Source organism: Paralichthys olivaceus, chromosome 21 (genome assembly GCF_024713975.1).
Source record: "Paralichthys olivaceus isolate ysfri-2021 chromosome 21, ASM2471397v2, whole genome shotgun sequence".
Classification (NCBI taxonomy): Eukaryota; Metazoa; Chordata; class Actinopteri; order Pleuronectiformes; family Paralichthyidae; genus Paralichthys; species Paralichthys olivaceus.
In genome coordinates this window covers 6,050,399-6,078,364 of record NC_091113.1, presented here as the reverse complement: position 1 = coordinate 6,078,364, position 27,966 = coordinate 6,050,399, and the positions used below count along the sequence as shown (strand labels likewise).

General features: G+C 42.7%; 2 protein-coding genes across 3 annotated transcripts; one reads left to right on the top strand and one right to left on the bottom strand.

Annotated features, from left to right (window-relative positions):
- The first annotated feature begins 170 nt into the window (after nucleotides 1-170).
- On the top strand, nucleotides 171-11,515 carry LOC109643571 (uncharacterized). The gene is made up of 27 exons (XM_069518080.1): nucleotides 171-286; nucleotides 382-409; nucleotides 498-593; nucleotides 794-904; nucleotides 1,142-1,258; nucleotides 1,367-1,483; nucleotides 1,583-1,754; nucleotides 2,179-2,270; nucleotides 2,393-2,654; nucleotides 2,736-2,878; nucleotides 2,967-3,104; nucleotides 3,343-3,402; nucleotides 3,802-3,947; nucleotides 4,034-4,188; nucleotides 6,573-6,651; nucleotides 6,748-6,760; nucleotides 6,968-7,054; nucleotides 7,136-7,246; nucleotides 7,344-7,463; nucleotides 7,878-7,994; nucleotides 8,186-8,354; nucleotides 8,942-9,033; nucleotides 9,165-9,423; nucleotides 9,518-9,660; nucleotides 9,944-10,081; nucleotides 10,491-10,633; nucleotides 10,802-11,515. The coding sequence occupies exons 1-27, from the start codon at nucleotides 215-217 to the stop codon at nucleotides 10,961-10,963; spliced, it is 3,342 nt and encodes a 1,113-aa protein (XP_069374181.1). The 5' UTR covers nucleotides 171-214; the 3' UTR covers nucleotides 10,964-11,515.
- nrap (nebulin-related anchoring protein) lies at nucleotides 11,024-27,966 on the bottom strand. 2 transcript variants are annotated; one of them, XM_069517992.1, is made up of 43 exons: nucleotides 27,675-27,966; nucleotides 26,748-26,842; nucleotides 26,496-26,583; nucleotides 25,073-25,177; nucleotides 24,404-24,511; nucleotides 24,099-24,206; nucleotides 23,905-24,009; nucleotides 23,687-23,794; nucleotides 23,474-23,581; nucleotides 23,146-23,253; nucleotides 22,681-22,797; nucleotides 21,647-21,751; nucleotides 21,426-21,533; nucleotides 21,028-21,132; nucleotides 20,847-20,945; nucleotides 20,616-20,720; nucleotides 20,367-20,474; nucleotides 20,129-20,236; nucleotides 19,843-20,040; nucleotides 19,640-19,744; nucleotides 19,465-19,563; nucleotides 19,264-19,368; nucleotides 18,996-19,103; nucleotides 18,675-18,832; nucleotides 18,449-18,602; nucleotides 18,244-18,348; nucleotides 17,156-17,254; nucleotides 16,692-16,796; nucleotides 16,502-16,609; nucleotides 15,915-16,028; nucleotides 15,625-15,822; nucleotides 15,274-15,378; nucleotides 14,952-15,050; nucleotides 14,696-14,800; nucleotides 14,504-14,611; nucleotides 14,053-14,364; nucleotides 13,859-13,963; nucleotides 13,585-13,683; nucleotides 13,362-13,466; nucleotides 13,158-13,265; nucleotides 12,756-13,067; nucleotides 12,384-12,542; nucleotides 11,024-12,078 (listed from the first exon to the last, which is right to left on the bottom strand). In XM_069517992.1, the coding sequence occupies exons 1-43, from the start codon at nucleotides 27,738-27,740 to the stop codon at nucleotides 11,797-11,799; spliced, it is 5,409 nt and encodes a 1,802-aa protein (XP_069374093.1). In that variant the 5' UTR covers nucleotides 27,741-27,966; the 3' UTR covers nucleotides 11,024-11,796. The 2 variants fall into 2 exon arrangements, with proteins under 2 accessions (XP_069374093.1, XP_069374094.1); XM_069517993.1 differs by lacking the exon at nucleotides 25,073-25,177 and having other exon boundaries at nucleotides 27,675-27,965.

Here is a 27,966-nt window from a genome sequence, read left to right as displayed (position 1 = left end):
AAATGATATTATTTTCATGGCTAATCCGAGCTACAGATGTCACTTCATGATGACTTCAACAGAAACAAAGGTCACAGGTCATAGAAGACAAAGTGACATGTGATAACTGTCAAATCAATGCAGGGAGGAAATGATTTACAGGTGGGAGGAGAGTTTCAGGGTCTTTGTGTTTGAGGGGGATTATTGAGGTCTATCAACTCAGTCCGATCCCATCATGGCCCACATCAACACAGTCTGCTTCGTAACTTTACTGTGGGCGCTCGCTGCGTTTGGACAGGAATTCTTCGTAAGTATGAACGAAGCATGAGATCTGAGCCTTTGTCAAGATTTAAGAAGGAGTCAGGTTGATAGAGAACTGATTAATGTTTGATTTATTTGCAGGTCATCTCAGAGACAGACGACACTGGTGGTAAAGACCCTCTGAACTTTACTCAGATTGTAGTCAAACAAAGCTTTGACTGCATTAAACGTTTAACTATCTCTCTTTTTCCTCACAGATTATGGATATTACTATGATTATGCCACTGAGACTCCAGCAGGAGATTTTGATTTGACAGGTGATGACTGGTTGTACGACCTCCTGGATACCACAGGTACATTTCAAACAGCAACAGTGAGGGTTTGAGTTTGTCTCCTCTGTTAAGACGTATTGATCAACATCCCCTTTGACGAAGATTCAATCAATCAATCAATCGCACTTCGCTCCTGATTGATTTTGCTGAATCGTACCATCGATTGTTGGAACCAAACACGAGGCCTTCAAGCGTTAACGTGTAATTCCAACTCCTTTTAGATGAGTGTGATCCAAACCCGTGTCTGAACAGAGGTGCCTGTGAACACTCGGCTCTCGAGGGCTTCACGTGTTCATGCCCTGAACCCTACACAGGGAAGAAGTGTCAGAAAGGTATGAGGCTGTCTGTCATTATATGTCCATATTCTTTATTGTGTTGGAAAGTAATTCAGAAGTTGTGTATTAACTAAAGCACTGTACTTAATTCTAATTAAGACTTTGATTCTTGTCTTTCTGGTTTCTGAGATTGAGACACATTGTTCTTTGAATTCGGCTTTTGAATTTTTGATGATTATCGTTTAAAATGAATATGAGCTGAATTAAATGAATGTTCCTTATTTTTCTTTTAAGTCAAAGACGTTTGCAGGAATGTGAAATGTGGCCACGGCAGCTGCGTCCTCACGTCCACTGCTCCCTTCTACGAGTGCAAGTGCAGACCTCCGTTCAGACCGCCCAACTGCAAGAAAGGTCTGGATCACACAGCTTTGCCGAATTATAAATGTGACATTAGCGATTTCTTACTGTATCCATATTTGTTGCAATAAGGTTGTTGGAGACATTGATTTGCGTTCACAGCTTCTCCCTGCCGACCCAATCCCTGTCAGAACGGAGGCTCCTGCATGAAGGGCTCCAGACACTCGTCCTTCCAGTGTTTCTGTCCTAACGGATACACTGGGAAATTCTGTGACGTGGGTAAATATAACTCTGTCCTCACATAGAAAACCTACATGTAAGAACCCAGAGTTTACTCGTACAGAGCGATTCAAAGTCAGCGTCCCTCTGTGCCTCCAGGTCGAGATGACTGTTACCAAAAGGACGGAGAGTTTTACCGCGGCATGGTGAGTGTGACTGCTGAGGGGGAGGAGTGTCTGGACTGGAACGCCTACTTCATCGTGCAGAACGGGGGGGATCCCTTCAAAGCGTACGCAGGCTTTGATGGAATTGGACCACACAACTACTGCAGGTGAGAGTTCGTCCTGTGTCAACACTGCTGATTGTGTGGGTTCATACCAAACTTTGTTTACTGATGCACCAGCATGAAATGACTTCCCAGGTAATAACGATGGAGGATTTTGTTTTGTTGCTCCATCCATCCCTCCTCCCGTTCATCTACCTGTCTGTCCCCCCATCCGTCCACCTGTCTGTTCATCTACTTGTCGACCTGTCCGTCTGTCCATCCATCCACCTGTCTGTCCATCCGTCCATCCGTCCACCTGCCTGTTAGTCCATCCAGAAAGACCCCTGGCTGGATTGGGGTTCTAACCCATCACTGTTTCGCAGTGAGGCAACAGTGCTGGCCACTTCACCGCAGTGCCGTCCCTTATTGCCATTCATTAAAATATAGTGGAGCTTTTTCATCCTTGTATTTAAAACTCTCTTTCTTCAAGGAACCCTGATGGAGATGATCAGCCCTGGTGCTTTATTAACAAAGATGGCAAACTGAAGTGGAACTATTGTAACGTCAGGAAATGTTCTGCAGGTGGAACACACACACACACACACACACACACACACACACACACACACACACACACACACACTCTCTCTCTCTCTCTCTCTCCCTTCACTCCTCTCCTGATAAATGTATATTTTCCCTCTCAGTTCCAGCTACCATACCGACCATCCATGAAACAGACCCGACTCCAGCCAAACCGAGCGTCACTCCGGCTCAGTTCTCTCAGTGTGGAAGGCCCCAGCCCGGCCGCTCGTCCAGGATCTTTGGAGGGAGGAAGTCTCTTCCTGGGGCTCATCCATGGCAGGTTTCCCTGCAGACCAGAGCCAAAGGTTCCTCTGGACCGTTCAGCCACATCTGCGGCGGCATCCTCCTCGAGTCCTGCTGGGTCCTCACTGCTGCGCACTGCATGTAAGCTCCACTATCTGAGATATTTTTATACATGATATGGATGTGCATGGACACTGTGGTAAATTAACTCTGTCTGTCCAGTAAAAGTGAGGTGGAAATGCAGGTGGTGCTGGGAGGAGTGGACATAGAGAAGGATGAGGTATATGATCAGGTCATTCCTGTGGAGAGGGCCATAATGCACGAGGAATACAAGATGACTGCCTTTGCTCTTTATAATGATGTTGGTGAGGTGCTATAATAATTCCACATGAAAGCTGATTCTGTACTCTGTTCAATTTAATGCCAATAACGATGTGTGCGTCTCCTGTGCAGCCATGCTTCAGCTGAGAGTCACAGACTCACCGTACTGTGCCAAAGAGACGCGCTTTGTGAAGACGGCCTGTCTGCCAGACCGGCCCTTCAGCAGTGGGACGGAGTGTGTGATCTCAGGATGGGGTGTGACTGAAACACGTGAGCATCATTTCAACCTGTGCAATCTCCTATAGGCTGAATGTGATCTGTTAATGGGGTCATAGTTTGCAAATAGGTGAGTGAGTTTTCAGCCAGAATTAATCCAAGCACATCAGAGTTTACATAAAGCAGCTGGGTTGTGCAGAATAAGTCGTTTAAAGAGCAAAAATAGAAATAAAAATAGAATGTAAAAGCTGAGTTGAGAGATTAAACCAATAATCTTTCGAACCTTTGGCAGCTCGTGGAATTTCATCCAATTCCCCTTTGCTCATATCACGCATTTACATCGGGAAACAGGGTAATATATTTTGACTAACTAATTTCAATATGTGTTAAATCAATTACTGTACAGCCATGATTTTGTTTTATAAATGTCAGACAACAAATTACTGCGAAGAATATGAGTTAATTAGAGCTTCGACATCCACGAGATTGAAAAATAAGTGTGTGCATCAACATTCTGAAGTGATGCATTCAAATTCAAGGTGTGTAACCTATTTTACACAAAATATAGCAAACAGCTAAACATATGAGAAACATTTGCATCAACATGTGTATTAACTCTAGATTTACACAACTGACACAAAGGAAAATAAGATATCTTCTCGTGCATGCTTTTCTTTTTTTAAATCTGCATTTTAACTAAAGATGTCACTGGATGCATAAACTTGATAACGTCACATTCTCTCTTTTTCAGAGAAGTACGGTACCAACCAGCTGCTGGATGCTCGTGTTCTCCTGATCTCCCAGGACAAATGTAAATCCCCCCACGTGTACGGAGACTCTCTGGACGACAGCATGTTCTGTGCAGGCAACATGAACGGGGGAGTCGACTCCTGCCAGGTCTGTGCACGTGACACAACTGCTGTGATTAAAAAAGTAAGGAAAGTGAAAGACTGTTGTTAAAGCTTCTCTCTGTCTCGCTGCAGGGAGACTCCGGGGGCCCTCTGGTGTGCGAGCGGAACGGGACGCACTACGTTGTCGGCGTGGTGAGCTGGGGCGACGGCTGCGGCAAGAAGTACAAGCCTGGTGTCTACAGCAACGTGGCCAGATTCATCGACTGGATCGCTTATCATTTACTCTAAAAATAAGAATGACAAACGTGCTCTACTGCCTGCTGTACAGATAGAATCTAACTCCATAACAGTGACTTAGACCTCCATTACCTCATAGATACAGTATATATAACTCTTTTTACTCATGTCACTGTGGTAAAGTCACATTTCAGTCAGAAAACACAAGTTTGAAATATTTCAACTTTATCACTTACAAAGAGGGAAATGCAAATATGGTGAACGCCCCTGTTAGAGCCTGCAGGTGGATGCTGACGTGGTTGAGCTGCCGAGCGATGCCGATGCACGGCCGCAGAGGCGTTGATAAGCAGAGGGAGTGATGGGAAATCGTCAAATTGGGAGTTCAAAGTGCAAGGGATTGTCATACTCTGTGATTATTGTCATGACTGGTTAGAGAGACTAAAAGGCTAAAATATGCATGTTTACTTTTACAATATGTTTTTAAAATAGTTTTTTAATTCACCGATGCAAATTTGTATTTTAACGGAAACAGTCTTGTCGCATAGTAATGATCCAGAGTTAATAAAAACAAACAGCAAGAAAAACAAAAGGTCTCATTTTTTTTCAATCAATAAATTTTACCCTGGAGAAAAAAATTCTCTTTGAATGTACATCAGCAGTTTTGCCCACATCTGACATTAGTTTTGTTTTAAACATGATTAGAGACACACCTCAGTGCAGAAAGGGTGGAGCAGCAGTTTATTTCCCAGACGGACACTGAAAGCAGTTACTGACACACTTATCTATACGTTACCTGGATGAGTTGCATGTGTGTGTTAATGCAAATGTCCGAATCGGTTGAACAAAAAACAGACTTTACACCGAACAAAGTCTATCCAGCCTGATTGAACCAATGTGCAAATAGATTGGTTGAAACTGGCTGAGGCCAGACAGAATTCAAATAAGATGGGATGACCTCATCGATGCATTAAAGGTCCAGTGTGTAAGATTTAGGTGAAAGGGAACTATTGGCAGAAATTTAATGTAGAATAATCCTCATGATGTTTTCACTAGTTCGTTTCCTCTAAATTGTATAAATTGTAATTTTCTTCACCCCAGAAAAGGCCCTTTATATTTAAATACTTTATATTTACATCGAGGGAACCCTATCTATGGAGGCCGCCATGTTTTTTACATTAGTCAAGACTGAACTAAACATCTTTTGAGTTTTTATGACAACTGAAGTCTACCACAGTTTCTTTTTCATGTTTGGAAGGAGAGGGTGAGGTGAGGGGTGTTCAGCTGCAACATGCAACTTCAACACTAGATATCACAAATTCTACACACTGTACCTTTAACTAGCGTGTTGCCTTTTTGCAGTTTTCAGCCGTTATGGGGTGGCTGTGGCTGAGGGAAAGAGCGGTCGTCTTCCAACCAGAAGGTCGGCAGCTCAATCCCCAGTCTTCCCATCGGTCCTTGGGCAAGATGCTGAACCCCGAATTGCCCCATAGAACAAAAAAAGTGCTGCTAATAGATGCACTGTATGAATGTGTGTGTGAATGGGTGAATGGCAAACTGTAGTGTAACCATTTTGAGTTCAATCAACTGAGATGATGCAACATTTGCTTATAAAGAGTTTAAAGTCTGAATTTGTTTATCAGTCCATGGAGCAGAATAAGTAAGCAACCATCAAAACACACAAACTCTTCCAGGGAAATCAATGCAGCTGACTAAATATTGACATTGTATTAGGGACATGAAATGATATCTGCAGAAGTCACGAACTATGTTCTCTGCATCATTTTCACTTTTAATTTCAGAGAAATGCTCTGAAATTAAATAAAAACCTTTATCATTTAGATTTAATGGTTCTTTCACTTTCCTAAATGACTATTTGTTATTGTTTCTATCATTCACTGATGGTGAATAAAATCCTCTACACATGTGACTCTGTTTGTGTTGTGATATTAGCATGAGCCAACGCCCACTGAGAGTAACACTCTGCTTCTTCCTTCAGCAAATGTGACGTTTTGTACAGTGTAAACTTTATATGAAATACAAATATCATCTAATTGATAGAAATGTCCTGTTAACATTAATTCCCCAAAGTTGGTGGAGGGTCTCTTGTATGATCCTTTAATGCATCAGGATAAAGGATATAGTCAAGCTTAACGAGGGAGAGTGTCTGATCCCCACAATAATAAACCAAATGAAAATAAAAATGATCCTGAGTTAAATGAACTGAGAAGATGCTTTGTTTATAAAGAGTTTAAAGTCTGAATTTGTATATAAGTCCATGGGAGCAGAATAAGTAAGCAACCACCCAAACACACAAACTCCTCCAGAGAAATCGATGCAGCTGGCTAAAGATTGACAAGTGTGGGTTATAAAGGATATCAAGGCGGATTAAAGTCAAAGCCCGGATCACCAGAAGTTTACAGTGAGAGAGTTTCAGTGTATTCTGCACCATGCTGGCTGCAGGGGTCCTGTTCTTGTCCCTCAGTGTTCTAACAGTCCACGGAAATGAGACGGCTGTAAGTTTCTTTCTTTCTCTGTGAATAAATGAGCCAGGGTGAGTTCGAGTCTTGTAACAAGAAATCTGTTTTTCTTCTGTGATCTTGTCATTTCAGCTGGACACATCATGTAAGACGTCTTTCTACAGCTGATCTATGTGGTGACGATGATCTTGAAATGTGACATATTTTATTTACTCATTCTTCAAACTTAAAAATCTTGAGGTGAAACAGCATCTTAAAATCGTAAAGTTTCTTTTTATGTTTTCTCTTCTTCTATCCTGAATCTCACCATCCTACGGTACCTGCTTGTACGCTCACTCTCTGTTCTTTGCAGACATATATTATGGAGACGAACCCACAGCCTCGCCAGGAATTTTGCTCGATGATAACGACTGGTTGTTCGACCTCCTGGATGAGTCCAGTAAGTGGCCCCCCCAGGGGACCGTGTTTCCATCTCAGTCTTCAACATTCGAGGTTTTGAATCCTTTCTTGTTCTTTCCAGATGTTTGTGATCCAAACCCGTGCTTCAATGGCGGCTCGTGCCAACATAATTCAGATAAAGAGTTTCAATGCTACTGTGTTGAGCCTTTCACCGGCAAGAGGTGTCAGAGAGGTAGGAATCTCCCGGGTTGTCTTCATGAGTGCAAAGCTCACACATGTACGTATGAATCAGTGGCTTTCTGATTCCTCTGACTTCTTTTTCTCTTCAGTGAGAAACATCTGTGCAAATGTGACCTGTGGTCACGGTGAGTGCGTCATCAACCTCAACAAACACCCATTTCACGAATGCAACTGCAGACCCCCATACCAAGGGCCCGACTGCACGTTATGTGAGTACTCTGACCCCTTTTGCTCCATTCAAAATTATTCAAACTCATTTTTTACAAATGGCGTCAGTAAACTCAGACTATCCTCCAATAATGGACTGATAGTACATCCTTGGAGTAGTTAGACTTAAATTGGCATAACTCGTTATCCAGCCAATAATATATACAGGGCAAGATTCAAATGTCCAAATCTTTAAATGCAGATTTTAACCTAAAATGTCACGTCCCGCAGCATTAAAGCATCAGTGGCAAGAACACATGTTCACATGTAATCAGGTGACATGAGGTGATGACTGTGAGAGAAGGCAAAAACAAATAAATGAATAAAGGAACTGGTGGACAATGTCCTTTGAGCGCCCCTAAACCTCTTAACTACGCCCCTGCTCGTGTATGTTTCGTTTGTCTTGTCTGTGTCAGTGCCAGAATCTGCCTGTGAGCCCAACCCCTGCCAGAACGGAGGCTCCTGCATCCAAGGGGAACGGCGCTACCGCTGCTCCTGTCCTGATGGATTCACGGGGAGGTTCTGCAGGACTGGTAAAAGACTTTTTAAAAGACAGACTTTGTTTAAGTTTTTGTTGGCATTTACTTCAAATACAAGACATGTATTTTTTACATTTTTTTTACATATCATTATTATTATTATTATACAACACTGCACTTGTGTGTTTATTTTTTAGATGTGTGCCAAATTTAAAATTTTCTTCTGATACAATTTTTTTCCACAGCTCCGACTGACTGTTACTCTGAGAATGGAGAGACGTACAGGGGAGTCGTCAGTACCACGGAGGACGGGGTGGATTGTCTGGACTGGGATTCCAATTTAATCTATATGGAAATGGGCCCTATTGTCAGCCTTTTCCCAGAAACCAGTGGACTGGAAGAGAACTACTGCAGGTCACAGCGCACATCATTTAACCACCATACATTTCAGTATTGTGTATAATTTAGATCTTTTAAACTTTATACCTCTCAAAAGAATCTCCTTTTATTATTTACTATATTAAAACAACACTATGCAGCTTCTTTACCTGAAAACAGCAGCTTCAAAATTACTTTGTTGATTTGCTGACTTGGAAAGAAGATTCCTGTTTCGTTCCCTCTCCTCGTCCAGAACATCTTTTCTTGCTCCATGTAATTTTTTTGAGAAAGTCACTGATGATGATTGAAAAGACTTTAAGAAAAGTCATTAAAACCATCATTTATCTCCAATTTACAGCAAGGAAACTTTTAAAATATGAAGAGTTCTGAACAGAGTTTGGTGGATTTTACAGCAGCAGCTCATCCAATATACAGGAAACTGGGGATTGTGGGTAATATCCACCGTTCGGTTGTGTTTCAGTTCAGTGAGAACAGCCAGACGGTCACATCATTACGTCTGGCTGCAGAGGGCGCTGTTGCCCAGTGAATAGTGTTCCTTTAAGCTTATTCAAATTTGTAAACAAAACCTATATCGTAGTTTTTTGGTTTCCTCTACGTTTCAGGAACCCGGACAGAGATGAGAGGCCTTGGTGTTTTTACAGAAAGGGAACTAAACTGCAGTGGGAATACTGCAACGTCAAGGAATGCCCTGAAGGTGACTGCTCTATCTCTCTCTCTCTCTCTCTCTCACACACACACACACACACACACACACACACACACACACACAGACATGCTCTATACTTGTGTGTCCATGTTGTCTTCACTCCTCTGTGGTTCCTGCAGATCAAGTCACTCCACCTGCGACAGTCGAACCAGACACAGACTCCACCCAGTTCTCCCAGTGTGGAATATCTCCGCTCCCTCTGCCCTCTTCACCATCTTGCATCAGCAGGATCCATTGTGGCAATAAGCCTCTACGCGGATCCATCCCCTGGCAGGTGTCTGTGCAGATAAGACGCCAGGGTTCACCCTTTCGGTATAAACACTGGTGTGGTGGGATCCTGATCTCGTCCTGCTGGGTCCTCACCGCCGCCCACTGTCTGTACGTTCTGGATTTGGTTTGCATGCCATTTGAAGTGTATTCATTTTGTCTTTGTCATTTTTCACAATTTGTCTTATTTCCCCCCCCCCCCCAGTGAACCAGAAAGTGAATACCAGGTGGTGTTGGGAGGAGCGAACATAGACAAGATGGAGGAGATGGATCAGATCATCCCGGTCATACAAACTATTAAACACGAGAACTTCACTTATTCTTCTCAAATACCGCACAATGACATCGGTTTGTCACATCATTCAAATAAAGAGTATATTCTTAATCTAGATAAATCATAAACCATATTAATTAAGTGATATCATGATTTGTCTCTTTGTTTCGTAGTTTAATTTGATTAAATAATGAATAATTCCTTTTGACTGTATTTATATTATTTCACCCAGAATGTCACAATATGATCTTTCTTTCGAATGATAACATTCAAGGATTAGAAAATTATGTTTTATGGAAAAGTCATTTTGATGAGTTTATAAATCAAATGATTAATGTCACTTTACTGTTTGTGCAGCTCTGCTTCAACTCAAAGTCCTGGACAGTCCTTACTGTGCGAAGGAGACAGAGTTTGTGAGGACCGCGTGTTTACCAGAGCAGGATTTCCCACCTGGAAAGCAGTGTATGATCTCAGGATGGGGAGTCACCGAAAACAGTAAAGAAATATTCATTAAAAGTCCTTTCATGTCATGTGGAAAGACAAAAAATAATATTTTCTTAAAGGTCTAATGTGTAGGATTTATGGGGATCTATTGGAAGAAATGAAATATTACATACAGAACTGCAGTGCAGTGTGGACAGGCAAAAACAGAGATATTTGAAAATGGTTTTGATTCTTCTACCTGCTTGGGATGGGAGACGAGGGATATTCAATTGGTTGCGACATACAACTTCACAGCTAGATGCCACTAAATCCCACACACGAAGGCTTTAATGCATTTGCTCTTCAGGAAAACCTTGAAACTTGTATTGATTGAATCCTGCAACACTTTCTAGCCCGTTTAAATGTTCACATTCCTCAGCCAATTTATTTCTCGATAAAAATGTTCCTTTGCTCTTATCAGAGACGCTCAGCAGCCAGCTGTTGAATGCTCGTGTTTTGCTGATACCTAAAAGGAAATGCAGTGCACCTCATGTCTATGGAACTTTACTGGACGACAGCATGCTGTGTGCGGGGACTCTGAAGGGAGGCGTTGATGCCTGTCAGGTGAGTGTTTTCATAATGGTGCGGCATGAGAATTGTTATTTCTAAGTATGAAATTCAAACTATATGATGTACATCCATGTTTCTAGAGTAGATTGTTGGCATCTGACACTGGATCATATATATTCTCTACAGAAAATATTATATTCCTAACTTTCTGTAACTCTACAGGGTGACTCAGGCGGCCCGCTGGTGTGTGAGCAAAATGGCACACAGTACGTCACTGGTGTGGTGAGCTGGGGCATTGGCTGCGGTCAGAAGAACAAGCCTGGTGTCTACACCAATGTGCTCCAGTTCCTCACCTGGATTAAAAGCAAGATCAGCAGAGCGTGAATCAATTGAGCTGAGAAGTCGGAGAAAGTACTTTAGGAAGAAAATGAGACGACAGCTTAGTTTGCCTTGAAAAAACAAAAAAACAGTTTATTGTATCAGCGATAAAACCAAGCGTTTACTCTGAGTCCAGCTTTGAGTCAAAAGAAGCACCGTTATAAACTCACAAAGCTGAACCTGCCAGACAAAATGGAGATCACACATCTTTTCAGTAGGACTGTACTTCTCTCTCACTGAGTCTAGCTCAACGTCCACCAGATGATCAAACCTGCAACAAGGCTGTGTCTGTGCCCTCTCCACTTAGAACTTACAGCATTCATTTTTTTCTCTAAAGATAAAAAGGCCACTGATGTCTGGTCCAGCTCCTTCTCCTCTTCTTAACACTCTTGATATACAAAGGCAACAACAAACTTTCCATCCAACAATTCCCACAGTAACACCTCTGCTCTGAAACAGTATTGTTTGTATTCTTCAACTGAAAACTGTCTGTGGAGACACTTTGATGATCAACTGTCACCTCAAGCTTGAATGAAAATAAAGGTGTTTTTTCCTGAATTCCCTTTTGTTCACCACATACTTTATCCATCCTTTTCATAACATACATGACGAGGCCTGTCCTGATTCAACATGCTTATCCCCTTCTTCATCATCTCAACCATATTTCACAGATAATTGTTGCACATACAGTGTTTGACAATGGTTTGGCATCTCATGTAACTAGACTACAAAAGGTCATTTCAACAAAACACCACCTGACAAGAGAACCACTCAGTAAAGTTCACCTCCTGAGAGTGGTTGTCTTTAACAAGCTCTAACGTATATAAAACGCGACAGATCTACGCGTCTTCTATCGCAGCAGCTTTACTGGACGACAGAGCCGTCCTCACTGTGTTCTGGAGAGCTGTTGACGAGGTGGCGCTGGACTTCTTCTCCATGGACTTGAACGAGGTCGTGGTGGTGGAGGACTTTTTCTGCACGGCCTGAATGGTCTTCTTCCTCTTGACGTGAAGCACCTCCATGGCGTCCATGTTGATGCCCTGTTGTATCTCCTCGCTCGTCTCCATCTGCTCTGATGCCTGATGCTCATGCTGTTCTTCCATCTGTTGCTGGTGATGCACCTGAAAGAAGAAAATCTCATTTTTGAAACTTGCACACAGTGACGTTGCAACAGAGGTGGCAAAGTAGGCAATCCTCAGGGGCCCCCTAGCTGAGAGGAGGATTTACATTAGTCCACAACAATGACAATTTTGGAAGATTTATTAAATTCTATGATCGCCTCTGTACTGGAGGCCACAATGACAGCATGGTCGGAAATCACCTAACAAGGCCCAATATAAGGTCCCCCTTTTTCCTGGAACACTCCTGTCTGCATGCACACACATCCACAGTAAATGTCTAGAATCCATCTTCCATGTTCTCTCACCATCATCATCATGTGCTGATACTTTGCGATGGCTTCCTCTGTGCTGACCCCCTCGGCAAATCCCAGCTCTGCAGCTCGCCGGGCGAGCTCGACCTTGTGGGAGCCGGGAGGGGTCCAGCCCGCTCCTCTGATCCAATTCAGGTCTGATTTGTAGTTCACCTACAACAAGATTGAGCAACAGTTAGAGTTCAACCTCACAGGACTCAAATCTGTGAAGGACAAATACATGTACTTGGATGCAGTACTGTAATCCTCCCGACATATATCAACTTAAAGTCAATTCAACTGTTTGGGAGACCTGGAGCAAAATGTGCTGTGGGCTTCTATTTTATTACTTTCTAGCTTTAAAATAAATAATCTGATGTGACTTACATCGCTCTGCAGCTTGTAGGCCTGCTTGGCGTGCTTGACGTTGAGCTGCTCAGGGTCACAGGTGTAGTCGTGGAGCTTGCGGCGGTAGGTGAGGTCGCTGGCCTGAGCCTGGCTCTTCTTGGCCAGCAAGAACTCGGGCTGGTCGCCGTGGATCTTGAAGTGGCCGTGGTCCTCCTTGGACTGGCGTTTGTACTCCAGGTTGCTCTGGAGTTTGCTGGCTGCCAGAGAATGCACCATCTTGGGGTCGTCCTCCACGCAGAGCAGCCCCACCTGCTGGCCCTTCTCTTTGTGATGGGACTCCTTGTAACGGAACTGTTGGGGGGAGAAAAGTAAAAAATAAAAGGTGCATATAAAAGCTGATGAATCCTAATTTGCGACTCTGAACTGACAAACTGAACTCACGTCACTGGCGATTTCTCTGGAGGCCTTGGCAGTTTGGAAAGGAATGGCATCCAGCCTCAGGTCGTAGCCCAACGTCTTCACCTGCTCCCCAGACGCCTTGTACACTTTCTTCATGGGAAATAGAAATAAGATATTGGTGTCTTTTCACGTAAAGTTATTTTGCTTGTATTTAGGATCGTTAGAAGCATTTCAGTAGCAGCTTACATCACTAATCTGCTGGGCGTTCATCTTGGCTCTCACAAAGTCTGGATCGTCTGAGTGTAAGGTGTATTTGTGCATGTCGTCATCCTTCCCTGATTTGTAAAGCCTCTGCAGTCGACAGAAGACACGAGCAGGACATTAACAACATCCACATGTTTTTGATTTACATATTAAATAACAGTGACAAGTGAAGTAAATGTATTTGTTCTAGATGCTAGTGTTGTACCTCACTGCACTGTTGATAGCTCGTCTTGGCATGGACGATATCAGGAGAGTCGGCCACTGAGGTAAACTTCAGACTGTCAGGCAGCTGACGATACTTCTTCTGCACGAAGGAAGACGACATAAACTTAACAGCAGGAAATAGAAACAGCTGAGACTTGTGTCATCGAAGACGTTTAGATTTAGACCTTCATTCACAACATTTACCAAGTAGACAAAAAATGATGAACCTGATTTTTGCTTAATTATATATACATGTACTTTATACATATACCCACATCACTTATAAGATCTCCAGCTTTCTTGGCCGACTCCATCTGAGGTGCACCCACTCCGTCCCAGGCCACTCCTTTCATGAAATTGAGGTCTGACTTGTATTGGTTCTAGACACAAGTCAAAAACGTTTGTACGTCAGTAGTTCGTCTTATAAACATCGTTTCTCATCTTTTCTCACTACATCTCGTCCTCTCACCTCACTCTGCAGGTCGTACGCCTTCTTGGCCCATTTGACCTTCATGTCATCAGGGAGCACCGTGTACTCGTGCAGCCTCGTCCTGTAGTCCTGTTCGCTGGCCAAGGACTGGGCGTTCTTAGCCGTCACCAGGTGAATCATGTCGGGGGTGAGGTGGTACTGACCACTGGTGGTCAGCGCGTCCCTGCGGTACTCCTGGTCACTGGCCAGACGGCCGGCCTGCCGGCAGTGAAGGAGGAGTGGGTCGTCCAGGGCGCTTTTGATGCCGATGTGTTTGCCTTTGTCCAGCACGTGGTTGTGTTTGTACATGTACTGCAGAGAGGCAGAAGGTGTAGCTATAGTTAATAATCGGTTTTAAAAGGTTGTAGTTTGTTGTGGTATTATATTTTTTGCATAGTCTCTGGATATTTTCACTATTTGGGTGTGTTCAGTGACATAGTTTGTTTCTCACATCACTGGCGATGCCTGTGGAGCTCTTGGCAGCCTGGAAGGGGATGTCCTGCATGGTGAGTTTGTAGCCCTGAGCCCTCAGCGTGTGCCAGGACTCTCTGTACTTGATCTGCAGCAGAGAGACAAAGAGCAAATCATCGTTAACCTCGGAGACAAGTCGCAGGTGTTTGGGAGTCACAGGAAGTAAGAGTACCTCGCTGAAGTTGGCTGCGTTGATCTTGGCCTGTGTGATCTCTGGTCTCTCAGACGTCATAGTGTAGTTGTGTTGGTCGTTCACACCTTTCTCTTTGTACAAACGCTGGGAGGGACACGTAAAACACATTTCCTTAATGTGATTATCAGTATTTCTAAAGCGTCCAGAGATTTTTGTAAGGAATATGTCATCAAAAACAACACGATAGGAAAAACGGAAGGAAAGTTTACGAGAGTAGAGAGGTTTATTGTCTCACTTCATTTGCGATCTGTCCGCTGAGTTTGGCGTGGACGATATCTGGAGAGTCTGCCACAGACGTGTGCTTGAAGTTGTACGGCTGCTGACGGTACTTTTTCTGTGGCAGAAGAAACAACTGAGTCAGTCCCTGTTACGTTTCAGTAGATCTACATTTAGACCATGTATTCTGAACAAGGTGATTATTCATCAAAATCCAGAAATATGACAACACAAGATTACTGTATGTCCCGTAGATTTGGACCATGCAGGCAGCTCATAGTGCTGTATGTGCACTTACAATGATGAAATGAACAAATCAAACAAAGCAGAGGATGTCTCACATCACTGATGAGGTCTGTGGCCCTCTTGGAGCCTTCGATCTGCAGGGCCCCTGTGGCGATCCACGCTGCACCGCGCAGGTAGTTCAGGTCAGAGCGGTAAACTTTCTGTGACAAACACATACATCAAAAACACACATTTCTTAATAAGAAGAAAAACTATTTAGATGTAACATTCAAAAATACAATGTGGTGCTTCTTAAAACATTGAAGAAAACATGAAAAAGCTAAATCACACACATTTCAACCAAGAAACTAAGTAGACCCTGAGACTCTTTGAGACTAATTTGTAAATCACTTGAGTTTAATTTAAGATCAGAGTAATTATAACAGACATTGTCCCGTCCCTCTCACCTCACTCTGCAGAGCGTACGCTTTCTTGGCTGCCTGCACCTTCATGTCGTCAGGCAGTGACGTGTACTGATGCAGGGTGAGTCTGTAGTCCTGATCGCTGACCAGCGACTGAGCCTTTTTCGCGTGGGCCACCTCTATCATGTCCATAGGCAGATGAAACTTTGAGAGCTGCTTCGCCGAATCCTGCTTGTATTTAATCTGTAAGAGACGAACGGTTATGATAAAGTTATTTGTTAGTCGTGCTGCTCTGTCTCAATATATTTATCAGCTAAGTTAGAATTAAAACTCACATCACTGTGCAGCTTGGTGGCCTGGACAGAGTGAGAGATGTTCAAATCATCCTGCAGCCCCTTCAGCCCGATCATCTTCCCTTTAGTCCTCTCAAATTCCTCTTTGTACTTTTGCTGAAATGACAGTGACACAAACTTTCTGATAAATAAAACGAATCTGCAATTTTAAGTCAATAGAAACGCCAATGCCTAAATTGGTATTTTTCCGTGGGTGTCATTTCTTTAAGTATCTATAAATGCTTCCTGTCTCTAAGATCTGTATAACCTAAGCTAGAAGGAAACGTAAATAAACCATAAGAAATGACAAAAAGAGAAATTGTGTGATAAATAAAAAGAACTAAACTAAACCAAAGAACACGCCATGAGTTAATATTTGAAATATGTAAATCTTTTTGTTTTTGAGATATCTCTGCTCCTGCCACTCTTTGACGCCACCATGTGTTATCAACAGGTTTTCTGTGGTGGAAGACAGAGGCCTTGTCTTTCTGCTGCAGGAAGAACGAATGCTCAATCTAGTTTTCCACTGCTTCTTTTCATGTTACTTTTCAGGCCGTGGTGAAAATGATGTTTATCTAATGAGATCTTACATCGCTGAGGATCTCTGCAGATATTTTGGCAGATTGGAAAGGGATGGCATCCAGCCGCAGCTTGTAGCCGCCATCACGTATCTTAGTCCACGACTCCTTGTAGCGGCTCTGAAAACACACACATAAATAAAATCAGTTCCACGCGGTAACACACCTTGTTCATGTGTGGGTTTTAAAAACTTGTTTTCACCTCACTGATGTTCATGGCGTTGAGTTTGGCCTGCACCATCTCAGGCAGCTCTCCACTGAGGGTGTAGTTGTGCTTCAGGTTTTCACCCTTCTCCCTGTACAACCTCTGTCAAAGGAGAAAGCAGGTGTTGTAACTCAGGCTGCAGTAGATTATAAACTATTTCTATATGTTTACGATGGTCAGCTCACAGCAAGAAGGTTCCTGGGTCAAATCCCTGGTTTGGCTGTGGAGATTGGCTCCAGACGAACAACCATTATCACTCACATTCACACATATAATTAATTTAGAGTTTCCAATTAATCTGACCCCAATCTGCATGACAAACATGCAAACTTGACCCAGGACGAGCGGACACCCAGACCTGGAACCTTCTTTCTGTGAGGCGACAGTGCTGCCCACTGCACCTCCATGCTGCCCTGCATAAGATATAAATGACCGAGAGCACTGATGAAACTTGAGCTTACATCAATGGCCAGTTTGTTGCTGAGTTTGGCTTGGACCATCTCTGGGGTGTTTTCGACACTGGTGAACTTCACAGCGCTCGCGTCCTGGCGGTACTTTTTCTACAGGACAAAAATAAAATAATATAACAGAGGAATCAAGAGACTCACGGTGAGATAGAGCCATGAAAAACTGGCGGTATCACAAACTATAGAAATACACTATGCAACAAATTGGAAAAAACAAAAGTTTAATTATAGAAACACATACATAGACATGGAGAGACTGAAGGATGAACTTGAGGCTCTGATTCTATTTGTGTTCACTCTGTCATTTCATGGTCTAATGTTGGGGGCGCTGAGCGGAATGACCCTCAAAATAAGTGGCTGCTTATGAGAGGGTTATGAATAGAGCCTGGTGTTATATACCTACTCCTCACTAGGTATGTACCGTTTAGTAAGTATTGCAAGTGTTTAGGAAAAGAGTCCATGTAAAGGGTGTCTGATTTTAAAACAGTTAAAGTCATATCAAATGACTATATGAGTTAAATATGAATTCATTATAATTCAATATGTTTTTCGGGGGTTGGGAAGTTTCTGTAACACAGCCGCTGGTTTCCTGTGTGGACATTGTGCAGCAGGAATATCTGCAGACCAACAAGTTCTGAGGAAACTGGACACTCGGCTTTATGGAGATGCCTCACAGCGTTCCCTCCTATGGTCTGGATGGCCCGAATAACAGAGACGTCGCTGCACTGTGTGGCCCCACAAACTGAATAAATGTGATAAAAAGGGAAACTGAATCCAAATGAATGAAGTATATATCTATTTCAGTCCGACCTCTTGTTAGAGCTGCGGCGTCGTCCACACACTTGACCCAGTTTCCAGAGAACTCGAATCATCCGCAGCTCTTTAAATACATTCTGACCTCAGCTGTAAACCTAGATATGCGACATGTTACACAATCACGCTTATCACTTTCTCTGTGCTAATGTCGCCACATATTTCTCATAGTTATGAACACTTAATCATATGGGAAAATATTACACTTGTGGCTTAACCACAGCAACTAATTTCACCAATGCATGCTGGGTGACGGGGTCGGAGGTTACCTCGCTGACGAGCGCTCCGGCTTTCTTCGCCTGCTGGACGTCCAGAGACTGCGAGGCCTCCCAGCCAACGCCCTTCATCCAGTTCAGATCGGACCTGTACTGATTCTAAAGACACGCGTCCACCAGAGCGTTTTCAATCTCAAACTGCAATTTGCACGAGACAAATCCCCATAAAAGAAGCTGTTATTCAAACGATGACACTTACATCGCTCTGCAGTCCGTAGGCTTTCTTAGCCCAGGCCACGTTCATGTCAGTGGGCAGCGTAGTGTACTCGTGGAGGAACGTCCTGTAGTTGGTCTCGGTCGCCAGGTCTTGAGCCTTCTTCGCGTGGCTGATGTTCAGCATGTCCAGAGAAACACTGAGGAGGAGATTCATTGTGAGTGAGGAGTTGATGATTTAAAGGATTTGAGACACAAGTTGTCCAACTCACTTGAATTGGTTCTTCGTGTCCTCGTAGTTCTGTTTGTAGTGGCGGCCGCTCTGCAGTTTGGTGGCCAGAGCAGAATGGGCCATCTGAGAGTCGTCACTGACAGACTTAATACCAATCACCTTGCCTTTGTTCTTCTCATATTTCTCCTTGTATTTGACCTGTAAAATAAACGATCCAACCAAAAAGCAAGTTTACTTCTCTGGTTATGTACTAAACTGCAAGATTGCATTTCAAAAGTAGAAAATGCATTATTGCATAAATAAAAAATAAATGTCTCCTAGGGTCAATCTTATAGAGAGTTTTTTTTTTTTAATAACTCACGTCACTGGCCAGGTCCCTCTTGGCCCTGGCGGTGAGAATAGAGAGAGAGTCCAGACGCAGCTCAAAGCCTTTTTCTCTTTGCTTCTCCCATTTGCTCTTGTACACTTTCTAGAAAAATGCATTCAGAGTCACCTAACATGTATAGCAAGTAGAAAGTTATGAAAACATATATCAAAAAGTTCTGAAGAAATTTAGGGAGATACTATTCAAACTGTACTGTGATACATAATGAAGCTCTGGTATTTGCCGGTGTGGTCACTGAACGTACCCCACTGAGAAGGTCAGCGTTCGCCTTTGCTTGCCTGAACAGCGGCTCGTCCTTTGTCATGGTGTACTGGTGCATCATCTGCTCTGTGTTTGCTTTGTACGCCAGCTGGAAATCAGACACAGATAGACAAATGTATTTATGTATAAAGTGAGCATGCACCATACATGACTTGGAGGTGCAGCTCTGGAGTGAAGACCTTACGTCGCTCTGCAGCTCTTGGCTCTTCTTGGCATGTTTGATGGAGAGGTCGTCCGCCACATGGGTGAACCTGATGCTGTCGGCCTTCTGACGATATTTATTCTGAAAAAGCAAAGACGATAGATAAGCAGTGTGTCTATTACATTAATAAGCACATACGAGTGATAATTGCACTGACATCACTGAGCTGCTCTCCAGCTTTCTTGGCCTGGGTTATGTTCAAACATCCTTCAGTCTCCCAGCCCACTCCCTTCATCCAGTTCAGGTCTGAGCGATACTGGTTCTGCAGAGCAAAGTATAAAAGAATCATTAACCTGGTAATATTTACTATTGATGATATAAATCACAGAGGGGGGTTCATCCCTTCCTCCTGTCTCTTACCTCACTCTGCAGGGAATAAGCCTTTTTAGCCTGCTGGACCTTGATGTCATCCGGCATGACGGTGTAATCGTGGAGCTTTGTGCGATACTCCAGGTCGCTGGCGAGGGCCTGAGCCTTCTTGGCGTGGCTCAGGTTGATCATGTCCATGGGAAGCGTGTACTGGGCCTGGTTCTCCTTGGAGCCCTTCTTGTATTCAATCTGAAGTGGTAAACGATTTAAAAAAAGATGAGTGTGAATATCTTGTTGGAAAATATTGATCTTGTAATCACTCATGAAAATAACTCACATCGCTGCTCATCTTGGCTACTTGAAGTGAGTGCAGAGTCCTGGAGTCGCTCATGTTGACCCCCACTGCCTGGTCCTTGTTCTTCATGTAGCTCTCTTTGTATTTAATCTGAAACACATACCAACCTGACTTAATTTAATTTGCCTGCTATTACACCCGATTAAACCCACTTCGCTTTAGGCTCAACCCCCGTGAGATTATATCTATTTGTAGTGGAAAGGCGCGTGTGTTTGCTTACATCACTGGCGAGGTCTCGGGACGCTTTGGCCGCTCTGACGCTCAGGTCGTCCATGCCGATGTCACAGGCCTTAGACTTGGACTTCTCCCACTCCTCCTTATATTTAATCTGGAGTGATGAATGTGGATTGTCAGATTTATGGGAAGCAATTTGCTGTGACTATGTGAATTGATTTGTGTGCATGTGTGTGTGAATTAGTGTGAACACAGGCTTGTGCATGCAAGTGTGAGAAGGTGTCTGCTAACTTACATCGCTGCACAGAGCCGCATTGGCTTTGGCGTTTTTGATTTGGGGCAGATCCTGGGACAGTGTGTACTGGTGCTTTGTCTTTTCATAGCCTGCTTTGTAATTCAGCTAAAGGACACATGAGTTACAGTCAGCTCAGGGCTCATAAGTGCTCATAAAGTGCTGAGGAGAGTGGTGTTAATCAAACCGCTCACCATCACTGGAACTACATATTTTCATTACTGTTTTACTCACGTTGCTGACGAGCTGAGCGTTTTTCCTCGCCAGAATAATCTCAGGTGTGTCCGTCACTGGACTGTACTTGACCTGGTCGATGTGCTGCCTGTAGTTCTTCTGCAGCCACGAAGGAAAAAATGTGTGTAATAAACCAAGCAGACTTTTGTAATGTTAAAAATGACAGCTGAGGTGAACTCACGTCTTTCAGTGGGTCAAGCTTCCTTTGGCTTTGGTAGCCTGGTGTGAGGGTGGCTGGGTAGTTGTATTCACCTTGCTCCTGTTCACAGCCTTGTTTGTAAGAAATCTATAATGTACAAGAAGATCATGTCCTTGAAATCACTGGTTTTATAAATAAAATGTATGCAAATAATAAATACAATTATACTATTTTTAATTTAGTGTTTAATCAATTAGTTGTTCTATAATGCAAAGAAAATTCACGTTGCCATATTATATATTATTTCTATGTTATTTTGTGTTGAATCACTATTTTGAATTCCAAATGTGAGCCATTTATCTGAAATCAATTCAAAGCTGATTTATTCAATTTGATTAAATAAAAGAAAATAAATTCTGGCAAGTTAATGTCAAACTTACATCACTCGCCAATTTCCTGGCTTTCATAGCATGCATGGTCTTCTTATCAATGCCAGAGTCTTCGTAGTGGCCCTTCATATCACTGATGTACTTCTCTTTGTACTTGTTCTGTTAAAGATGCAGAGAGATTAAAGAAAGCAAATGAGCATCCAAAACTCTCCACCCGATGATCTGTCGAAAAGCACAGTGGCTTGCTACATAATGGTAAAAGGAAAACTTACATCACTGGTGAACTTGGCGACTTTTGCAGCATTATGAAACTGTGGCGTGTCACAGAAATTGATGCTGTGACCTTTGGTGTTCTCCAGGTCCTTCTTATACTCCACCTGTTCCAAAAATAAATCAAATTAAAGCAACGCTGCGGAACTTTTACATTTAACAGCTGATCCCAGGCTTTCTACAGCCGCTCTATCAAATACAGTTAACTCTGTTTAGAATTGTTCATTTGCCGCTCAGTTTCTTCGCTGAATATTGGAGATAAACCCTGGTTTCTAACTGATCTACAGTTCAACATTACTCATGAAGTCCCTGAGCCGGATTCTGGCCATGTCAGTCAGCTCCACACTTCTCCCAGGTGTCCGGGGTGAGGAGCGAGAATGAAAAATGAAACATTCTCCTTATTCCAAGTCAGTGAACCATGCCGCTAAATACGAAGCTGCTATTTTAAGGTAAAAAAAGATGGATGGTGTTTGAGCTTTGCAACATTTTTCAGAGCTGATCCTTCATGTCACAGAGCTGCCGGTCATTCCATTGCATGTTATGTGCTAAATATACATTATAAAACTATTCAGTCAACATCACCGACATCCATCATAACTCAAGAGTCAGTGAAGCAAAGCCGAAATCTTAATTACGCTTTACGAGGACACCATCATGACACTGAGAATACCACGCAGGGGGGAACTTGTCCGGTTAAATAAGAAAAGCAATGTTGGGTTTGAATAATGTGTAGTATGTTATGATATATCAATTCTGCTCATGGGCCTGTGTTGGGCCCCACTGGACAGGCATGTCAGAGATGCTGAAAATGTAGATTGAGTGGCTTCATGTCTGCTGGACTCTGACTCAGTATGTACAATATTTGAACACACACACACACACACACACACACACACACACAGACACTGAGCAGCAGGATTCGTGTCAGGAAATGCTTTGTCATAGACGTTATCAACGAGTCAGAGTTACAGGAGCGAGCAAACGTTAAAGCGAGGATCTGGTGATCATTGCCTTGAGAGGTCTCTAACAAACTCACCTCACTGACAAGCTTGTTGATCTTTCGGGCGTTCTTCAGAGCCAGATTGTCTTCGGATGTCAGACTGTGGAAGTGCGAGGTGCCCTTCATCTTGTTTAAGTCCTTCTTATACTTCAGCTGCAAAGGGGTAAAACATGATTTAGTGCATATACAGTAGGAGGACAACATATAGTGTTACTGCAGGATCAGGAGATTAGCAACACACACACACAGTCTAATTTGGTCGGGGTGGAGAGTTTAAAGCATGACAACATGGGAAGGCCTTGTCATTGTTGTCCCTCATTTATTCTGCCCAGTGATGACAAGGCCACAAGCTGCAGCTCTAACACTCGACATGATACCAGTTCACAACTGATCCTGGCTTCATTTGTAATCTCCCAATGTGCAAGAGTTCACACGCAGCAGCCTTGACAGCAGTAACTTCTTGTTAAGGATGTATTGTGCGTCTGTGAAGTTGAAACTCACATTACTTGCGTTCTCCTGGGCCTTTTTTGCCAGATAATAACCAGGAGTGATCATCGCAGGGAAACTCCCTTTGCCTCGTTGCTGCTCGTACTCTTCAGTGTAGGCAATCTGCAAACAGGGGAGCACGTGAAAAATCTATTCACATGTTGTCCACAACGTAAAGGGAACAAAAGTTATTCGTAAAGCACTGTAAACTATTTTCCTTCATGGACTGAGGTGAAAATCTTCTAAATATATATACTACAATTGCCTCTGAAGTCTTGTTTTGCAAGAGGTTTACCTGTATATTTGTGAGTTGTGAGTAAAACATGTACAATAACATTCTTACCTGGCTGAAGTTCTCTGCGTTTTCCCTTGCGTGAACTGACTCAGCTATCGCAGCCTCAGTGCTGGCTTTCCCCTTCATCTCCTGTTCGTACATCTGACGATACTTAATCTGGTTGGATGTGAAAAAGAACATTATCTGCTGTAAACCAATGATCACAGCTATGTAGCAGTGTTTGCATGTACTGTATATATGTGCATTTTCTCTGTGACTTACATCACTGGCCTGCTCAGAGGCCTTCTTTGACATCTTGTATCCTGGTGTAAGATGTGCAGGGAAACTGCCTTTACCTCTCTGCTGCTCGTACTCTTCAGTGTAGGCATACTGTGGGAAGTAAAGCAATGATTCAGGATTGACTGTTTTAACTGACAGACCAATTTAACATACTAGTGAAAGAGAAATTGAAAAAGCATGAGACTGAATGAAAGGCTTACGTCGCTAACTATTTGCCCCTGTTTCCTGGCCAGAAGCACCTCTGGGGGGTCGACAAATGTTGTGTACTTTGAAACTCTCTCCTCGTGGCCTTTTTTATATTCCAGCTGCAGAGAAACAAAAAGACAAGAACTTGAGCTCATCAGACTCGTCACAAAGTCACACCAACCACTGATGGAGAAACTCTTAGACTTACACTACTGGCCAAGGTGTTGGCGTTCTTAGCAGTCATGTAACCTGGTGTGATCATGGCAGGGAAGCTGCCTTTTCCTTTCGACTGTTCATACTCCTCAGTATACTTCACCTGCCACCCAACAAAACATTTGACCGACAGTGAGAGGTTCATTTAACCGGTCCTTCATCAAAAAACATTGCTCTTATGAGATTTTAGATCAAGATTTGCGAATAAAATAAAAAATCGAAGGTAAAGTTGCCTCTTTAATGATCAAAAGAAAAGCAGTAACTGATTATTCTCAAGAATCTGGTTGAGGGAATACTCACATCACTGAGGGCCTTCTGTTCCTGAGACATCGTCACAATATCCTGACTGCTCACCGTGCCTGAATACCACATTTGCTGCTGTGAGAACTCAGAATGAGACTGAAAAGCCTGTTGGGATATTAAATACAAACCTGATCAATATCAGATATTCACAGCGATAAAGGCTCAGGTTTCACTTTGTTAAATCAGCCACCTGACCCTGTCTACTACTTCAGTTGTCAGCACTAAACTAACAACCAACCACATTCTAATGCTTTCCCAAATAGAAGAGCATAAGGGAGCACACATTACAACTGTCCTCCATGATCGCTGAAATAAAATTTAATAATACTTTTGATAATTTGGTGAACTTCTTGGATAATTTCACACAATTACTACGCATTTACAGAGTAGAGGGATACTGGGCATGAGGAGTAGGTTAGTTTGCTTTGTATATTAATGATAATAAGTTAAATATAATATATCATAAGTATATTAATGATAAGTATAGAAATGATATGTACAGATTTGGTGCAGGTCCTAATAAAAACAATGGAATTTAAATGTGGTTTCACAAGTGAACTGTTGTGCCTTAGGTGCTATTCTAGTTTTTTGAGTAAAGATAAAGATTTGGGGCAGGAACTCTCTTTAACTACAAGTAAAAGGCCAGTTGCTCTACCGGGAGCTCACCTGGCTGGCCATCTGTTTGGCTAGCAGAGCCTTCTCCAGCTCCATGGACCTCATGTCATAGTGGAACGTGGACATAAAGCGCTCGCCATCTTCACGATACTTCAGCTACAAGTGCACATAGACGAAAAGCATTAAGCCAAGACCAGCAGACATTTGCACACGTACATGCTGCACAGCGTCAGTATACTCTGCAGCAACCAGTTTTGTGGTGGGATGCACAAAATGTAAACAGGTAACAAAGACAGCCAGCCTTGAATAATGCAACCCTGAGTCCAGCACCAACCAATCACTCTGTTCTTATGTAATCAGACCTGCACCACTCATGCGTAAAGAGATAATATTAGTGCGCTGTTATTAATAACTGAGATCTAATGAGAATGAAGCTGGAGCTATGAGGAAAGAGTCAGAATAGAGCATCAAGTGACAAAACTCTGAACTGTTTGCTAACGATCCTTGAGATGTCAATGTGTTCAAAACTGAAATTAGATTAGCTGTAATGCAGGGGGTGTAATCCAGATGATGACAGACTTCTCTGGAGCATCAGTACATGTAACACAAGCTTCTATTATGATAAACAGGATGTTGAATTAAACTTTCCCACCTGAGCCCCAAATTTTAAACTCAGTGAAAACAAGCTTGAAAAGTTATAAAAACCCAAGCATGGCCTGTAAACTGACATGATTTAATTCACCTAAAGTTCAGTCTTATTTCCCTCCAGTGGCTTACAACAGTAGCCTGATGAGCTTGCTAGCCTTCTGCCAATATAAGCATACGAGCATTGCATGACCTCGTGGACGCAGACAGACGGAGACGGACGAGAGCAGGTGGCAGGGCAGAGGAGAGGAAGGGATGTGAGGCTGTTTTTCCTGACGTATAATTTTAGCCGGCTGAAGTGGGCTCAGTAGAGGGGTTGTCTCGCCTCAGTCACGGGCCCAGAAATAACCCGCGCCGCACTCTCCATTCCACATGGCTGCCGTCACCACGGACTCGGAGCAGCGGTCCTCCTCGTGAGGAGGCAATAAGACAGTTACAAGAGCCCAGGGTCAGATCTTGAACTTTCTGACCATATGTGTGTTAATAGGTTAATAAAATAATAATAGAAAAGGCAGAATTGTCCAGTTCCTATAACATTTTGTTGATTTTAGTATAATATCAGTATACTAAAATGTAGGTTTATTTAAATTCTGCTGTAATGCATCCATCAATGCCTTCTTTTCAAAAACAACAATGACTTAAACTCACACAATGCCTGCTATGAATAGAGGCGTCCACAGTAATCCCTGCAGTCATGACCAACCAATGATGAATGATCATTTCTCTCCTGCCTTTAACAGTGACTGATGTCAGCCTTGACTCAGGGCAAGGCTGAAATGTTTCACCTCATGCTGTTGCTGCTGTGTTTTTACAGGTGACATCATCTTACCTCACTGCTCGCCTTGCTCTGCTTCTTTGCATTGATGTTGATGGGGGTCTCGTAGACACTTGTGAATGTGTTGTTCCTTGGATTGTGTCTGCAGGTGAGGAGATATATAGAAACAGACTTCATTCCCAATTTTCAGTTTACCAAGGTAAAAAGGGAAATAGTTTCACATTAAAATGTCCTCTACATATAGATGTTGGATCCGTTTTATGGGAATATGTCCAAACAATTTTTTACACCATCAGTCGTACTTACACAGAGCAGTATGGCCTCTTCTTGTGGCTGACAAAGTTATTGGCAGTGAGGACCATCTTACAGACGTCACAGTGAAAACACGCTTTGTGCCAGTTCTGACAAAAGAAAATAATAAAAATTTCAACTCAACTTCTGATCTCAAACTTTTCAAATGTTGCTTCAATCAGTCAATCTATAATCCATCATGCGAGGAAGAGAAAATCTTTACAACTTGGACGGGCAAGTTTGGACTTTAAATTAACTAGGCCCAAAATAACAACAGCGATCACAGCTCTTATTCCAAATGGACTCGCTGACTTGTTAAACTGTCAAAGTGTTTAAGTGTCTCCTCTTTTCTGACCAGGAAGTTCATTTTTAAAAGACAAATATCTCACAGTGACATTTTTTAATGCTAAACATGTGATATCAATAATCTATGGAACGCACTCTTAAGAGTTTGAGATGCTCCAATTCCATATGAAATAATTTTACACTGAAAGAAATGGTACATTGAAAAAAGAAAAATGTTGGATCAACTTTTTAAAAATTATTTGGTTATGCAGATATGAATTGTTTGTTCAAATTAAAGTTGACAATTGTGAAGTATTTTCAAGTAAAAATAAACTATTAAACTATCTGTTCAGAGTAACTTTAATGTTGGTATTTTTAGGTTGTTCGCCTTTTTGTGTGATAAATCTAAGTCAGACGAACCAGTTTACTATTGTAACACATGATGTCCTCCACCTACCTTAGTTTCAGACACAACAAATGTGTCGTAAGAAGTTGATTAAATATGTTAAAAACCGTTTGTACCATTTTACCCAAGTGGTGACTTTCCTGTTGCTTTACGGTTAGTTTTACTCGTATTTTAGAAAATATGTCTCAGACTAAACTCTTTTGCTCAAACATCACCAGACACTCGCTCCTCTCACGACCTTTGGGTGTTACCTGGTCAATGCAGTTGATCTTCTCAGCTGGATAGACCACAAACCTACACCTGGCACAGGACTGCATGATGAATGCTTGTCCTTTTCCTCAAAAATCTTCAGAAGAAATAAATATCAAAAGAAAAGGCAACTAGAGTGAAATCCCTGTCGCGCAGGCAGGCAAAAGGAAGTTCAGCAGAGGATCAGGCAGTGACTCTTCGACACTTGTGCGTCTCTGATGGTGGTAAACGTAGCTCTGTGACTGTGAAACTCTGTCAGTGTCTCTTACTTGACACCATGTGTGATGGACCAAC